The sequence below is a fragment of the Pogona vitticeps genome, chromosome 1 (genome assembly GCF_051106095.1).
Source record: "Pogona vitticeps strain Pit_001003342236 chromosome 1, PviZW2.1, whole genome shotgun sequence".
Lineage (NCBI taxonomy): Eukaryota > Metazoa > Chordata > Lepidosauria > Squamata > Agamidae > Pogona > Pogona vitticeps.
Genome location: NC_135783.1, coordinates 299832421 through 299850539, shown reverse-complemented (window position 1 = coordinate 299850539; position 18119 = coordinate 299832421). Strand labels below are relative to the sequence as shown.

At 37.3% G+C, this 18119-nt stretch overlaps 1 protein-coding gene across 2 annotated transcripts in view; it reads right to left on the bottom strand.

Moving 5' to 3' along the window:
- Window positions 1-5502: 5502 nt before the first annotated feature.
- The window catches only part of TTBK2 (tau tubulin kinase 2), a 92762-nt gene continuing 80145 nt past the window's right edge, over window positions 5503-18119 (bottom strand). For both annotated transcript variants that reach the window (XM_072986214.2, XM_072986215.2), the window contains 2 exons: window positions 11498-12765; window positions 5503-9164 (listed from right to left, as the gene is read on the bottom strand). In XM_072986214.2, coding sequence (XP_072842315.2) covers window positions 8696-9164; window positions 11498-12765 — 1737 coding nt within the window. In that variant the 3' untranslated portion in view covers window positions 5503-8695. The remainder of the gene's footprint in view (window positions 9165-11497; window positions 12766-18119) is intronic.

The window sequence follows — 18119 nt, the reverse complement described above, 5'->3', positions numbered from 1 at the left end:
TGAAGTGAAATGAGCCAGGGAAGTCTACTTTTACCTTTAATGTGAGATTTTTCTAACACAAGAGTTTATGTGTCAGCATGTGAAACAGTACTGGTTCATTATCAATAGCTGGCTTAAATCTAACACATTTAGCATTTCGAATGCAGCCAACTAAAAAGGAAGCTAGAGATGGTAGCTGGCAATAATAACCTATTGTTTAAAAAATCTGCTGCTCCCAATAAGCCAAAGTGTCTTTGTGCCCAACAGATGCTTTTGATTGATTCATATCTGAACATAGATTTGTAATCCACTTACAATCTCCACTGCTTGGAACTTAGTGGATGTTTTCTGAATACAATCTAGACATAGTAGTAATTACTTTAATACAATAGCGGGAAATAAAGCAAGCAGAAAATGTACATCTTTATTTCACCACTGTAGAAAAGTTTATTAAAATGCTGTTTTATTAGTCATCAACATTTCAAAACTGATCATTGACAGATCAGCACTGCAGTTTTTCAGCATCCATTTTCTAGGAACCAGATTTTGTTACTTTTCATCGTTTAAAATGAATTACAGTATTTCCAGAACTATTTTTGGTAGAATTCAAATACAGAATAAACTGACAAATCTAGCCAAAATAATTGTTTGCATGCTGAATGATTTTTATTTAGAACCAGTTTATAAAAATAAAATACAAAATAATTTGGAAAACAGAACTTAAAACATTTACAAAGCCTTGATATGATACAAATGGGGTAAAATAAATAACTATACCTTTATGTACAAATTACCATTACAAATACACTGCCAAAACCTTCTGTTCTTGAATGACTTAGCAAAAATTATAAATACACATCTAATTGGATTTTGGGAAACAAGAAGAGGAAAAGAAAAGGACTGGAATACTTGACAATGCTAAGTAACCTCTCCAGAATAACTTCTTGCCTAAATTCATCCCTGTAACATTTTCCTTGAGATCCTGGCCAGGATTTAATTTGTGGATTTATATTGACATAAGTGTAACTGGGTAAATTATAACAGCAAATTGTCACTAATTAACAAATTGTCATTTACATTCCTTTCCATGTGCCAATTCACATGACTGGCACATCATGAGGCATGTGTCAACTTGTTAATTAGCAGCAATTCACATAAATGGGTTACATTTAAACCAGCATAAATCACTAGTAGGATTCTTGTCACTAAACATTTTCTGAATAAATAATACATCTAGTTTTCTCCTAACTGTCAACTACAGTATTTCACTTTTATTAAGAGATTTCAAATAAGTAACAGCCTGCTGCTTCAATGTTCAATCTTGGTTTTGAAGACTTTATTTCTTTCCTTTTTTTAGGTTCTAGTTGTAATGAGAGAGAAAGAGAAAAGCAAATACGAAACAAGTTCAGGCACTAATACTTCATCAAGAAAGCAGATGGAAGATAACCTTTAGAAACTCACACTATGATCATTGAGGAACAGCATGCAACTGAGCCTGAAAGCCTACCCAGACACACACTACTGCTCTTCTAGAGCAAAGGGTAAAGAATGTCTGGTTCTCCTGATGTTGTCATCATCCCTCAATATTACTTGGCTAAGTATTAGCCAAGACAGCTAAAACATTTCTTGATCCACAGATTTAAGAAGATTTGACTGTTATTTCGCATCCTAAAGAGAAATGGAAACTGCTTTATGGCCTTCTAGCATACAAACTTGTTAACAGAGTGAGATGAAATACACTCATCCTCAAGAAGTTCAACATGGATCAGTTCTTGCTGGAGTTTGTGCTGCCACCTGCAGTCTTGTTTTTGGATGAACAAAGATAATCTACATTCTTCGGCACAAAAACTACTTCCTCAGAGTAACAGTGTTTATAATAAGCAGAAGAAAGTCACCTTACACTGCCACCACAAAACGCATGTTTTCATATTTTGAGAGAGAAATATTTGCAAATACACACCTATTTTCTTGTTAGGCCCATTGTTTTAGTCCATTTGCAAGTAATAATTTGTAGTGCTGGAAGACCCTATGGAATTAGCAAAGTAAGGGGAACTGAGTCCTGAAGGACAGAAAAATAACAAAGGATTTCAAGCCAATTTTTTCACCGTCAGTTGCATTCTGAGAACCACCCCACTTGGAATATTCCTGGCAGTAGCATAAAACTGTGGATAAAATCCAGTTTGTAACACCAAAGTAAAAATCTTGTTGAAGACCCCAAATACTAATGTTTCTAAATCTATGTAGGCTGCCAGAAGAATCCTTTTCTTTAATGAACCCTTCTTTCCAACCCTGCTCAGATGTTTTGCTGCCATCTCTAGCATTAATGAAAGAGAGATCCTGAACCATCATCCAAACTCTCGAACCCACTGAACTGCATGAAAATTCTATACAGATGGGAAGGGGTAGAAGGAACACCACAGCTCCAAAGTCTTTCTTCATATCACATCACAGTGCTTTCTAAAGGAAAACATACCTTTATGACCAATTATTGCAGAAGGAAAAAGTCAATTTCTTTGAGTAACCTACAAGAAAGCTGAGTTGAGCTTATAAAAAGCAAGCTGCTAGTCTAAAACTGCATTAAGTTAAATTGAAGTGTTTTCTAGCACTAGAGTTTTGGCCATTATTACTGTTAATAAATACTTAGTTACTATAGAGAGAACAGAGACTAAAACTACTTAAAAGAATAAAGTTGTGGTGCAATTACGAAATTAAAAAAAAAGACCAACACACAATGCACCTATATATATAGACATAGTACACACACAGCCTGCTGTGATTATATAAATGCCGATGGCATAGGCAACAGATTTGCCTACGGTCTTATAATCTGAGGGTTTTACCATTCAGTTTTGTTCAATTTGTTTTCAAAAAACTGTTCTTGTGGGATTCTCGAGAAACTGGAAGGTTAAAATTTAAAGAAAGCTGTGTTATACACATATTCCTGCTTATATGTACATTTATCAGTCAAAGGGTTACTAAGATACATGCATAACAATAATTTATGACGGACGTGGTTTAAGGCCTGTGCCCACTGATCCTCATCAACCTGTTTTACTGACAAAATTAGCAGGTGAGAAGAGTAAGCAATACAAGCAAGAAACAAAAGCACAAATTCCCCTTGTTTATATCGTTGTCCTTCAATATCGTTGTCCAAAAAGAAAAGAATCAGGCACTATTCTAAAAATTCAAAGAGTTCTGAGCAGTTCTTAAAACAGTGAAGAGATCAGTCGATCAATTAGCTATTACAGCCCAATCTTGTAAAAGGTGGGCAATGAGGCATGAGCATTGTGCTGGATCCACCAATCATTTCCCCAGCTTAAATGGAACAAGAATGTGGGATATAAATGTATTGGACCAATAAGACACCAGATGTTATGACACAAAGAGGTAGCAATAGGATCAATTCGTTGTGCAGGACTGATCTACGTCATCTAGGTGGGAAGAAGTGAGCCTCCTTAGCATGAAATGCAAAAGGATCATGACTAAAGGGGATGGCACGTTAATTTGGGAACAGCACTATTTTGGTGGCTCAAGATAACAAAATGCTCATTACTGAATTTCATCTTAATATACTGGAAGAGATCTGTTCCACACCTTGCATTGCTAAACCTATAGAAGTAACAAGATACGTATTTCTGTTAGCTATGAAACCAAGTGCTTACAACTATGATGTTTATCTCCTTTAAAAGGTTCAACTTTAGTTAATAAAATAATTTTGGAACATTAAAGAAACAAATTTCAAAATGCAGGCACAGCCATTCTTTCACACTCTTAAAGGATTTAAATAAATATTGGAATATATTTAGTTGTCCTCATGTTATTAAGATTATTGTTAGATTGTTCTTCTTTGTTTTCTGGAAATAACTTTCTACTTGTTTTCTAGGAAGATTATTGCTGTAGACAAGTCACATATTGTCTTATATGTATTTCAGGGAAGAACTGAAAGGGATCTGCTGGAAAACTCTACACTTCCAGATTAACTAAAAGGAAAAAAAGAGATTACTAGAATTATAGCAGATCTTCAAATATTGGTAGTCTCTTTTCACTGCATTCAATTTTAAAAAAACTATATTCAAAATAGGAGTAATCAAAAAATAACTTTTCAGACTTTTGCACACATATTGGACTGTTAAACTAAAATCAGAAGTACTCTGAATTTAAAAGAATACATTTAGAGCTCCATAGTTTCTTGTTAAGGAACAGAAAATCTCAAAAGTCTCTCTCTCTCTTGCTATAGCACATGACCATTTTGCAAACACAAAACCTATGTTGATATCTTGAAAATGTGCAGCAGAAACATAGCTTCCAGACGCTTACCTTTCCCAAACATCACAGCTACAACATAATGCAAGGGCTTCTGATGGCGTCAATATTCTTCCAGCTATCCTAGAAAAGTGTGTTGTTTGCCTGCATTAAATCTCTAATTGTGTGACTTAACATTAATTCATTTTTTTCAAAGTATGAACTACACACCATAATGTAGCAGCTCCAAAGTAACACATGTAAAACTGTGCAAAAAGTGCTATAAAGAACAGTTTAGCAAGGATCAATCTCTGATTCTCATCCAAGCTTTCAGAACAATGTAGTCCCCCGCAACCCAAAGTAGTAAAATCAATTTTCAGCACAGTGGCAAAAGTTCTGAGCATCTGTACAACAAGTATCTATTATTATCCTTTACAACTGTATTTAAGGTAGCATTCCCCATAGAAATGAAGAGGAGATTTGAAGAAAGATGGAGAAAACTCTCATTGGCTAAGTATTCCCATTTATGGGGAAGTGCCTGCAGCATGTACAGAAAGAATTGTGCAACTATTCCTTGTCCTGGCTCAAGCTGAGAAGTTAATTAGTCTTATTTATTCTTATTCAACCCTACCAATGTATATTAGTTTTGCCTTGCCTCTGATTTACATTTTTAAATTAAGAGTCACTCTTCAAGACAAAATAGAACAATAAGTTCTTATTAATTCCATGAAGTAATAAGTGCAATTTCATTACTATGGCCAGTATCCTGTCCCAACATTTACATGAGCAGATTTCCAACTGCAGAAGCTGCTCTGGCAATCCAACAACATGCCAGTCATGCAACACTCACAGGCTTGACCATGTGACCTGGTCAGATTACAGTGTCAACTTCTGCAGTTGGAGTTCCGTAAACCTAGATACTGTACTGAACAGGATACTGGCTTATGTAGCTAAATCTGTTTTACCTCAAGGTTATTACACAATACCTTTTTGGTTCTGGAAGCAATATACATTACAAAGAAACTATCATAAGAGATGAAGAAATAAAACCACTGATTAAGAAAGAGAAATTAAAAGTTTTGTAGTGGTCCACTATGCTAACTTAAAGCTTCAGTTAGTAAACAACTGGCTCTCCTCTCATCACTTCAGTACTTTTTATCAGGTTTTTCATACCGTGACACTCCAGAAAACCATTTGTCCAGTTGCAACAAGAAAACACACTGAAATCAATCTGTGCTTGCAACAATTACCATTTAGCCTATGTCTATTAGCATTAGAAAAACATGGGAAAAATACAAATGTATTTCAATGGAAAATAGCTTTGAGTATTACTTTCAGAATATATATACCTTATGTAACAGAAATGTTTAACTATTTTTCTACAACATTCTATTTAAGTTAATGCATAGGATAGATACTGTTTTGTCCCTGACAGCAAAGCATGAACGTCAATCTTTGGGATATGCATCTCCCTACATGCAAGGGGAACTGTTCTTACCACACTGATGTTCTGGACATCTTTATGAATGGCTTTTCTAGAAACACCATGTCATTTGTTGTAGTGTAAGATTGCAGATACTGCAAACAGTTTTTTAAATGTCAGAAGGAAAGAGGGGAAGCTATTTATTGGCTCCTAGAAACCAAACAAATTGACTCAATTAGTTGCCTTAAGGAACCATAAGCATGGAGAATCCATACAGCTTTATAGCATCAATGCGAGTTACCCCAAGGTCATATACTTCTTCCACACATCTTGTTTAACTAGAATTGCTTTGCCACATAATAAATTATTCCCTGGAAGGCTTTTCTCAGAAGGGGACAGATCAAATAGAATTGAAAGCACACTAACGGGATAACTTGTTTAGTTGGCTGTACCTATGTTAATCTGATATTTGGAGGCCAAAATGCTTGGATCATAGCCCAAGAGGAAAGAGTTCTCAGCGAAACTGGAGAAGTGACAGTACTGGGGGACAGTGGTGATAAGACAAGAACAGAGAGGAAATCTAGGCTTGTTTGTATCATATTGACTTGTTTATCATGACTCAGTGTGCATCACCATGAGGCACAATTAAAAATGAAAGCTTATCATGATGGGATGCAGAGATGTTGGGGACAAAACAGAGAAGAAGAAAAAACAGGAATATGCATTGTACTTGGCCATCACATGAACAATTCCTCCGAGTCTTTCCATTTCATCCAAAAATTCAACAGCAAATGGCAAAGCTGATACCAAACACTGAATTGCTGAACCATCACCAACTTTTCAGTCCTGAACTGAGGCAAGATGACTTTCAGCTTTATGCATGCCAGGAAATGGAAGCAGCAAGGCCAAGGGTATTAAATTCAGGCACACAACTGAAAGACTACTGCATTGTCTGTGGCTCATAATGTTACAAATGGAAATAAGAGAAGTAGGGAAGTATAGAGAAGCATATATATGTATTTATAAATATTTATAATATATAATTTATCAGGAGAACATGCAACTATTGATATAGCACCTATTATACAATATAATACAACAGAATAGGTCTTTTGAATCATACAGTTTCTCAAGTAACATCAGGTATGTTCTGCCCATTGCATTCCTCTGTAATGTTTGAAACCTGAATGAGGCCATGGTTCAACACTGCTACATTACTTATGGGAAACAATATACACATTAAGAGTAAAAAAATTCCAACACATTCTGACAGAACAATAGAAATTCAGTGCAGCTTTGATGCAGCATTAGAAATGTGTTAGCTTAAAGAGAAAATATTCCCTTTTCCATCCAAATATACTATTTTGGCAGCAAATGAAATTAAATAAATAAAAGTTAAATAAAAAAGTATTTATGCTGGCTAGAGGCATATGACTATAGCAAGCAGATCAGTATGTGCCAATGTATTCAGTATTCATGTTTCATATCTTCCCTAACAGGTACTAATTCAGAAAGCTAGTTTCATTTTAAAAGAGTCTTATGTTTTACTTTTCTAATCCACTAATGATTTCTGAACACCACAATGAAGTCATTCCTTTGTCAGATAATTAAGAAAAGTATATGGAAACTTTAGAAGCTACTGGCTTTATAGAGAATAACAGTTCTAAAAGTGTAAGACAATCTCAAAACACTGATTTCCTCTGTGCTGCTTCCCACATTTCAGCATTCCTATTTAGACCACTAGTGGGTAACCATACTTGAACATGTGAGTAATGAACACGTGTTTCAATGTAAGTTTAGGGTCACTGAAATGGGAATAACAACTTTGTGATCAGTAGATTTTACTGCCAAGTATTCTTTCCCAAATTCTAAAAGATATAAAGGGATTGCTGATTTTCTCTGACATAGTACATGCAAAGACTTCCTTCTAAAGTGAAATTAAATTAATTAAATTAGCACTGAATTGTGTGTGTGTAAAGATTCTGACTGTTCCTTCAATGAGGTTACATTGGAAAGGAATAGTGCATGTAAGGTTCAATGGGCTAAACATCCCCAAGAGGTACATTCTGGATACCTTTAAAAATGGTTCTCCTTTGTACCCTGAGAAGCTATTGTGTTAACAAAGGCTGAAATGACAAGGTTCTTCTACAGTCTCCTGTTTTCCTTCTCTAATTCAGCTTGCGAGAATTTCCAGATCCTTCATTTATTATATGATGGAAATTTGAAGGAAAATGCCCTGGCTCTAAAAATTATCATATGGATAAGTGATGAAATTGTCCAGCAACAGGGTCTAAAGAGCAATTTAGAAGAATGCTCAGGACCTGCAAATTAAGGGTATATAAAAGTTCTTTTCCTGAAACTCTTAAAGTTTTTGTTTGTTATCCTATGAACATCTATCTAAACGTTAAATGACACTGGCTTCCATTAATTTATTTGACTTTCTATATATAAAGATGCAGCCCATATACAGTGGTAAAAAAGAGGAAATTTTGTTTTGTTGTTAATGGAAGGAGGCATTAGCCAGGACGAAGCATGGGTGGTGAGCAACTTTGAATCAAGGTGTGATGCCAGTACTGAAAGAGAGTATTAAAGGAATCTTCTTGTTCCAAATAATGTCTTCTTATAAAAAAATCTACAAACACACAGTTGAGTAACTGAATAGTATCTTCAGATGTTATGGTGTCATGGTAAAAGTTAAGATTTTTACTTTTAAGAGAAATTTGGGATTTTTTAAATTATTAAACAAACCAAAAACAAAATCTTGCTAAAAAGCACCCACTTCTGAGACTGTATTTGTTCTGAATGTTTCACATATCTCAGGTTTTCTGATGCTCTCCAGCCAACCTGATCTGCTTGCTGCCTGCTTTTAGGCAATGCCTGAACACTCTTTCACGAAGTACGCATTTTAAACCATTTATCTTAGAGCTGTTTCTCTTTGAAAGTCAGTATCAGCACTGATTTTTGTAGACTTTCTTTTTTAAATACACAGTACACAGACACAACATGCATCAGATTACAGAGAAGGCTTTGACATCTGACAAGACTCAGATCCTATCTGCTAAGTTTACTGGCTGATTTGCTTTTCGCTGTGGGAGATTTAATGTTAGAAGAGTGGTGGCAAGAGCCAGTAGATCCTTTCAGACCATTTTTGTTAGACTTGTTATAGCAATGCTCTTGCTGGCAAGACCTCCTGGAAGATGAAGAACCTGAAAGACTGGGAGGTGATTTACTCCTTCCAAGATGTGGGGATGAACTTCTCTGGTCATGGTGCTGCCGTCCACTCCGGGATGGGGAAGAACTGGCAGTACGGGGCAAAGAAGAGCTCCTAGGGGAGGCACTAGGGCTGCGTCTGGGAATGACAGGGCTTTTGGGTGGTGTTTTGGGGCTATGTGGGGATCCTGGACTCTTAGACTGAGAAGAGCTCCGTGGTTTCTGAGATCCATTCTGAAGGATTTGAGCCAGACGAGAGATCAGGTCAGAATCAGAGCTGCTACTTCCTAGCACTTTGTACCTGCGTAACCTTGAAAAGAAAGAGAAAAGTGGTTATTTCCATTTTTTCCCAAAATGTCATGACAGCTTGTAAAATATGTCATCATTTATATTATTTATTGCTCACTCAACTTAAGATGCTGTTGTTAAAGCCTTAAAAGGCATAAGACCAAAGTACCCCAATAACTTCATCTTATGAACCTACACTAAAATCATCACCAAAAACTCTTAAAGGGTAAGAAACTTCATTCATTCATTCGATTTTTATACTGCCCATCTAACCCAGTGGTTACTATGGGCAGTTAAGATGAATAATAAAAAATATTATACACATGTACCGCACAGGTGGAAATGAACTCCATTGCACTATCTTCAATTCTCTGAAAAGCCACTGGCCAATAACCTGCTTGGGAAAATTGTGATCATAGGAGTAATCTTGCTGTCATTTTGCCTTCTGGGTTGCCATGCATCACATGACCAAGCATAGAACTATGTGCTCAACCATTAGTTTAGAAGACCCATAGAATAATGTAGCTGGAAGAATGAAGATATGATGTGATATTTTGTACTAAAATAATTAAGGGTGTATATGTAGAAAATGCGATCCTGGAAATATATGTTGTAATTTTAAAATGAGGTTTGAACTGCAGTTTATTAGAAGTAGCTGCAAAACAATCAGCCAGTTCTTCAGCCAAGTGTGAAAGCAAGGTCACTGTACATAAATACTGCCTTGCAAAGGAATTTCATTCATGGTTGACAGTACAGTTTGGATGTTTTTTGAAAAGAGTGAATTGAAAATATATTGAAATTAGTAAAATGTTCTAAAACGTTAACAGGACAGATAGGTGGCATTTGCAAGTCCTATAAACTTGTACTTTCTGCAGCTATTATACTATTGATTTTACAGTACCTTGGTATACCAGATCCTTAATTTTACACTCATTCCTCCAGGTTTTGTAAATTTTAATCACAACAATGATGCTTATTGTTATAGTGGCAGCTTGCCAGATTTTGTGGTTGAAGCTCTTGTAGTTACAGAAGGTGCAAGAACAATAAAATTTCCTATTTAAAAAATTCTGGTGCATCAGACCCCTGTAACTTACAGGCTCTGGAAAAGAGATTGTTGACAGACTGGGGGAAGGTGTGCACATCTGAGGAATATAAAAGTAGGAGGGTATAGCTACAGCTACATTTAAATCATCAACACAAGAAGGCAACATAACATGACACAACACGCACACACTGGATACCAACAATCATGTAGCAGCAAAAACAATAGTAGCAGATAAGTACAACATGGATTTTCCTCCATAGATTGAGACCACCATGTTTCCCCGAAAATAAGACAGGGTCTTATATTAATTTTTGGTCCAAAAACGTGTTAGGGCTTATTTTCAGGGGATGTTTTATTTTTTTCATGTACAAAAATCTACATTTATTCAAATACAGTCATGTCATCTTCTTCTGGTTGCTGCACAATGCTGCACAATGGGATTTCACTTAACTGGGGCTTATTTGGGGGGTAGGAATTATATTTCAAGCATCCTAAAAAATCATACTAGGGCTTATTTTCAGGTTAGGTCTTATTTTCAGGGAAACAGGGTAGGCTGGCTGGGTGAGCATGTAACTTTGTCTGTGTACATATAATAAGCTTAAAGGCTAAAAAATCAACTTTATATATTCTTAATTTTAACAACTTTTATATTTTTAGAGATACATTTCATGCTTTTCCAATGTTGCTTTTTAAGTTACAAGCTTCTACATTTTTTGAATATATGCTCCTGCAATTTTGAAACGTAATTACAACATTGTTGAAGTTCTGTTTACAATTTGAATTTTGGGTTTAAATTTATTTTTGTTTGCAGCTTCTCGTAGTTGTAAGAACTTGGACGTAATCACACCTGCAAGCCACAAGCATGGATCCATGCTTACAGTTTTTTCTTAGTTGTAAACTTCTGGGTGTTTTCAATATTTGAAGTATTTTGTGGTTTACGGAACATAGAAGCAATGTAGATAAATAAGCTAGTAGAATTGGACAAGCTGATATTGCCTGGAATCATTGCAACAATGAAAAGATACCTTGATATCCAGAGGTAGTAATTGGATATGACTGATATAATTTGAAATGATTAGCTGGTTTCATTCTCAAATTAACCCTTAACTGAAATTAATACCAGTTGTGACAAACACAGGCTTCTGATTTTTCCCTAGAAGTCTACAAAGTTCTGTAGGGCTCTTGGAGAAATGTTCAAGCATTAGACCCCCTGACCTGACAGAGGGAAAGATTTGCAATTTGTATGATACTATAGAAAAGTTTTCTAAGACACTCAAATGCATTTCAAAGACGTACTTATTCTTTCTTACCTGGCTTCTACTCCAGGCCTTGTTGGTGGTCTTCCTGGTGGTGGTCGAGGAAAAAACTGAGCTGAGTTTGAATTGCCAATATGATCTGTTGTAGTCCAAGATACAGGTCTTGGAATTTTGCTTTTCCGAGATTGAGAACTGTTCGGTAACAACAAACTCTCTTCTACTTGGCTGTGCAAATGAGTGTCCAATGTTAGTTTCGAAATGGAGGACAACACATCTTCAGAAAGTGGCATGGGACCACTAACTACTTTTTCCTTCAATGACTTGTCAGAGGCACTTGAGAGGTCACCAAGGAAAGATCTGAGTTGTCTCTTTTCTACCAGGAGTCTAACCAAGTCTGTTTGATGGGCTTTTTTAAGAAACAGTTTCTCCTTTGCTGAAACATGAGAAGACTCTGATGAGGAATCTATATCTTGTGCTAAAACTGGAATGCGACTCTGTCTAGCTACAAATGGTGACCTAACTAACTCCTTCTTGGACTGAATAGAACTTTCATTTTCTGAAACAGAGTGGAATAGTTCACCATTTCTTTGATCTTTTTGTTCTTCTTTTGCTTCTTGATGCAAAAATGAGGCAAAGTTTTCCTTTTGACATTGCACTTCTTCAGCATGATCAATATCTCCTTCATCATGGAAGCCATTTTCTTGCACCTGTACTTGATTTTCCAGCTTCTGAGCAAATGGGTCAGTACTTCTTGATAAAGAAACATCTGTTGTTTCAGCTACCGACTGCTTCAATAACTCCTGTTTTGCATCTTGATTTGGCAATGAGCAGGACGTCAATGGCTTCAGTTCTTCTGGTTCTGTAAGCGCCTGAGGCTCATCCAACACAACCTCTGCATTTCCTTGGTTAGTTAAGCACAGTCCTTTAGTCTGTGTTTCAATGGCATCTTTGCAACCCATTGAAAGCTGTTTGTTTTCTTCAAAGAGATCTGTAAGTTCTCTCTCTCCTTGCCTTTTTATGTATTGTTCCAGAAGATCTGCTTGGCCATGATCTCGGATTCCAACACCTTCTCCAACACACCCCTCCTTATCCAGTGCTTCTAGATTTTGGTCTAATTTGAGAACAAGATCTGTTCTACTACCACTAGGAGTTAATACATCATTTGCCACCAAAGAATTAGCATGGTTCTCCTTAGGAGAGGGAAGTCCAATGTTATGTTCCAGAAGGTGAGGATCCCGATCCTTTTTGTCTAGTTGCTGACCATAATGAAAACTCTCAGAAGCAGACTGTGTAGATGCCATTGATGGTCTTGGTATTGTAACCTACATGGGGAGAAAAAGAGGAAGGAATTATGATTTTACATATTTGATTATTTTTAGCTTTGAAACCAACACATTCTCTTACAGTATTGTCAAATTATCTTCTCAGGTTTAAAATGGCAGTTAACAGTTAAATTGCTTGCATGGGATTAGACAACAGCACTCCATCCAAGCACATGTTTAAAATGTGCCAAAATTCCCTGAACACACTGGAAGATAACTAGTGACAATTTAAGTTCAGGTTATTAGTTGGGGTTGACCTGGCAATACAACAGTGTGGGTGAATATAATACAGACTGAGCCTGTCTCATCATAAATCTGCTCAAAACAACTGTTAAAACTCTTGCTCTGCCTTCATCCATTTCAAGGTCTCCACCACTGTCTTTGTTCTGGGTGATTCTATTGACTCAGTCTGTGCACATGATACTCCTCCTACCCACTGTGATACTCATTCCCCATTTCCATAGGAAGATCCTCTTCACAGCTTTTCCCCTCCACATTTTTCCTGACTGACCACCTCACATTCCTTTTCTTTTGTTACCAGGTACAAACAGATAACATTTATTTCTTTCCCACAATTTAACTTGTGCATCCAACCATCTAATATTTATCAGAATGCCTTTTTTATACCCACTGTCCTTAAGATGGAACTATTTACAGTATTTCTCTTTGCACTATTGTCAATGATAGCCATCCATTTTGTTGACAAGAAATCTTACCCTATCCTGACTTTTCTATTTCATTTGCTCCCATGTTAGTTCTGCCAGCAAATCATGTAATATTATCCTGAAACACTTCTAAAAAATAATCCAACCACTTGTCTCAGCCCATCTACCTAAAACATTGCTTTATGCTGTAGTCATCTCCTGTGTTTCTAAAGCAGATTTCTTCTTCCTTCCTGTCCCTTATCAACACTAAGTTCTTTCATCCAAGGTTCTGTTATACGAACCTTCAGTTCGTTCATTATTCAGTTGACACGGCACGTTCTTTAAATCCCTTCACTGGCTTCCCATCTCCTTCTGCATCTATACAAACGTTTGTGTGTGTTTTTTTTTAATTTGTGCTCCACCCTTGTCTTTTTGTCTTTCTTTTCTCTAACATTCCCCCATGGCAGTGACTCTTGAAGACTGAAAACCTCAGTCATCTTGACATCCTTGAAATAGTTCCACTTTGCCTCTCTGCTCACTTCATACCAAGAACAATTTATCAATACATCTATATGATTGCAGTGCCGTCTCTTCTTTCAGAACCCACCACAAAAATAATTTCTTTCTTAATGTCTTTAGGTGTCAACATTTAATAACTTATCAGTTGTCATTGCCAACTGAATGCTTAAATAGGGCCAAATGCATTTATTTACATTTATGTTACTTTTACCCCCAGCCTCCACCTGCTGTTTAGGGCCAATCTTGTACAACATAATATTATGCATGTTAACTCAGATGTGAAGCCTAGTGGAGCTTACTTTGGCACACATAATATTGCCACACTAGTTTGTAAAGAACCATGTATGTTGATGGTGTCAAGCAAATTGAATTATTGCAAAAATGGCTATTCCAGACAGTATTCTGTAAGTAAAGCATAAAATAAAATTAAAAATCCCTGCAAAATCACCTACATGTTCTTATGAAATGCACGGCTGCTAAGTAATGTGAGAGGATTGTCAATAAAAACTATTTGATAAAATTATGTAAAGTTTGCATAACTTGCCACTCATAATTGGTAAGGTACTGGGACATGCTCACACGCCTATTCATGCACCTGAATATGCAGTCATGATGTGCCCTGACAGTTCATCAATTAGTCACAGCAAGTTATGCAAGCCTTATCCAAAATACCAATACAATACCAGCCACTGTGTGATCAGAAGGAACAAACATGATTCTGATTACTGCTTCTAAAATGAGAAAAAAGGATTCCCGTAAGAATCAAAATCAGATTAAAATTATGTTACCTAATCAACGTGTGGCAGCAGTCTTATCAATCCCAGTTTAACAAGGTCATTGTAAATGACATAATAAGAGGTGGACTGTAGATTCTAGAGATCCTGGATCACTGGGCCTTGAAAGTTACTGGACATCCCTAGGCCAGTTACTTTCTCCCAAACTAAGCCATCTTATGGGAGGGGGGGGGAATAGAAGAAAAATAATGTAAACCTATAATGTACCCCCAATCTTCAGCGCTGCTGGGCAGGGCTCTGCCTCTCTTGCGCATGACTCAACACACGCCCCCACGCACAGGCTTCTGTCACGTCCAGAACCAAAAGGGCTGAAAACCATCACTGTGTGGAGGAGGAGGAAAGCTGCGTGGAGGGAGGTGGAGTCACAGGCACATGCTTTAGAAGGAACTTTGTATACCACCTTGAATTGTTGCAGAAAAGATGGATGATAGTGTAGCTAATAATTAATAAATAAAATACATAGATAACAGTAAAGAAAGTAACAAAAACCTAAAAAAGCAAAGTCATCTTGGGAAACTAAGGAAACTAGAGAAAATAATTTAAAACTTTGAAAAGCAAAAGCTGACAGTCCAGTCCTCCTGTGAAGCAAAAATCAAGAGCCTTTTGTTTCTTCTGTAACATTAGCAAACATTTTACTAGGTAACCAATCCCAATGAATGTGCGGATGCTCTGATGAAGCACAGGAATGGGACAAAAGGCCCTCCTTCTATCTCATGCTACATCTGGTCACAGCCATAAACACAAAATGAAAGACATATAGGCTGAATTAGGATTTTATAAATTGCATGACACACCTTATAAGGCGGTGTGTGAAGAACTGTCTCTAGTCTGTGGCTCCATTCAAATGTACTGGGTCCGCAGGGGGCCATATGGCCCATTGAGAATGGTTGCCTCCTCCCAATTTGAGGAACCACTGATACGCACTCTGAGATTCTATAAGCAATTGTGTAGCTACCTGACAGTTGCTCTACCCAATCTGCACCTAATAAGCCTGCTAACATGGGGCCCTTGAGCTGTGAGACCTTGAGGCTGAGTAAGCTTCAATGTGTCATAAGCCTAATTTATAGAGGTAATTACCCATCTGCCCAAGGTTTGTTTCAAAATCCTTTTACAAGAAAGGAGGTGGGAATTAAATTAAAAGGGTATCTGAATGCCTGAACTCTTTGGTGTGAGAAACTAAATTTTCAATACTCTCCAGATGTCCAAATTATGCCAGGCCTTTTCCAGCAGATGTGTAGGGTTAGGGCAGAAAGGGATTAAAATTAAATCTTGAAAAACATGTTTTGTACTGCCAATGCAGGCAACTCTGATACTTCTCACAGAAGTGATAAACAACAGGAAGGACATCTTATAGGAGAGAAAGAGAGGAATTAGAGGCTTGAATTGGGTTTAGTAAGGGCCCTGACTACAACACTGAGGTTTCACATCAGGAAATGATAGAGAATGGATGGGGTTAACTGAGATATAACCCTGAGGAAACTCTTGAGATGCCAGTGGGTGGACTTGGAGAGGACAAATTACAGTGACACTGCTTAACATTGGCAGGTGTTGGGATAAGAGTCCCTTATCCAATCCATCTTACAGGAAGGAAAAGAGGACAGGGTTAGAACCTGAAAGGAAGTTGATGCTCTTGGCCTTAAACCACCTACTGAACACTTTACAAGTTGATTTGCATATTCAGGCAGTCGATTTTCACCCAGAGGCTAGGAGAGTAAAAAGTTGGATGAGTCTATGAAATTTAAGATTCTACATTCAGTTTCCAGACAGCTACGTGGAGTTAAGCTGGATCATGATAACAAATGGGCCCTGCATTAACATGTCCCCAAAATGTGAAAGAAACCAGAGGGGAAACATGGCTAGTCTATCTATAAAAACCAAGGCCTCTTCAGTCAAAATGAGCTATTAGGATTGCCTATGCTTGTTCAAAATGCATTTTGTGAAGAGCTCTCACTATGAGTGGAACAGGATGGAAGAGAAATAGAAGATCCAGTGGCGAAGGAACTCTAGAGCATCAGTTCCCTCTACAAATGTTTTTGTTTGTTTGTCAGAGAAGGGAAGATGTCAGCCTCCAGAGGGCTGAATAGGGTGTCTACATAAAGAAAGACATATATTCAAAGTCTCCATTCTCCTGGAAGCAGTGTTATCTTGCTGAAGAATTCTGTATGTATGTTGAGGGGTGCTGAGCTGAAAGGGACTGTAGATCAACTTCTGCCCATATGAACAGTAGAGCTGCTTTCCTCAAAAGTGATGGGGAGCTGGAATGCTCCCTTGGAACTCCACTGTGAGTGTCTTCTAATGGGGACCAGAGGCCCTGTATTGGCTGATTCTGGCAAACGTCTCCCCATCCTGATTAAGCCTGGCTCTGCAGGTCCACCACATGAGATTCTCTCTGAAAAAACAGAAATGGTTGCTTGGGCAGAGCTCTCTTGTACAGAGGGTGCTGGGATTGAAGTAGAAACTGTCTTTGGTTTTGAGTATTTTGGTATCCACTAAAGCATTTGGTTGGTTAATAATGCTTTACAAATATTGACAGAGGCTGTATGGGTGATCTTGTCTCTATGACGTGCACTTTTAATATAAGGCCTTAAAGGGCATAAGCACAGGCTGAGCCCACAGAGAAGACTATGATGATCTTTTTAAAAAGTTGTTTTTTTTAAAAAAGGAAGACAAATAGAAAAACAGAGAAATAAGAGAAATTGATAGTTAATTAGGAAAAAACAATGTCAAGCAGCAGAGATCACTCTGAAACACGTCCTTCTCATGACAGACCAAAAAGAACTGAGGGATTCTGGGTTGGGGAAATGGGAAGCCTGCCCCCACCTTGGACTATGCTATTGACATGCTTACTGACATGCATAGTGCAAGGTGGGGGCAGGCTTCCCATTTTCTGGTCAGCTCTAGAGAGTTCCAAATACCTCTCTGTGCAGGCACAGAAACCCATTAGTGTGAGATACAGAGACATGAAGAATTTTACTTATTTATTGCACTAATCTTCAATATGACTTAAGCTATTCTGAGAAAAAAGTGAAAAAGAGTGAAAAACTTGATCAATTAAAATTCCTTTTAGTACAGAGGTTATTTATCTATTTTATTACTCTTAATTTATAAGACACACTGGCCAAAATCCTGTTGAGAACCTATATGAGTGTAACTCGATGTTATGCCCATAAGAGTTACAATAGCACCAAGATGGATGGAAGTGCTATCCATAAAGCACTTCGACTGGCACATTGCATAACTGGTTACAAATGAACAGCATAATTAATTGAACCATCTGCACTATGCCTGGCAAAGTTATACCTGTATAACTTTATGTTTCATGGCAATGAACAGGATTCTAGCCACTATTTCTATCCTAATGATGATGAGGAGGAGGAGGAGGAGGAGAAGGAGGAGG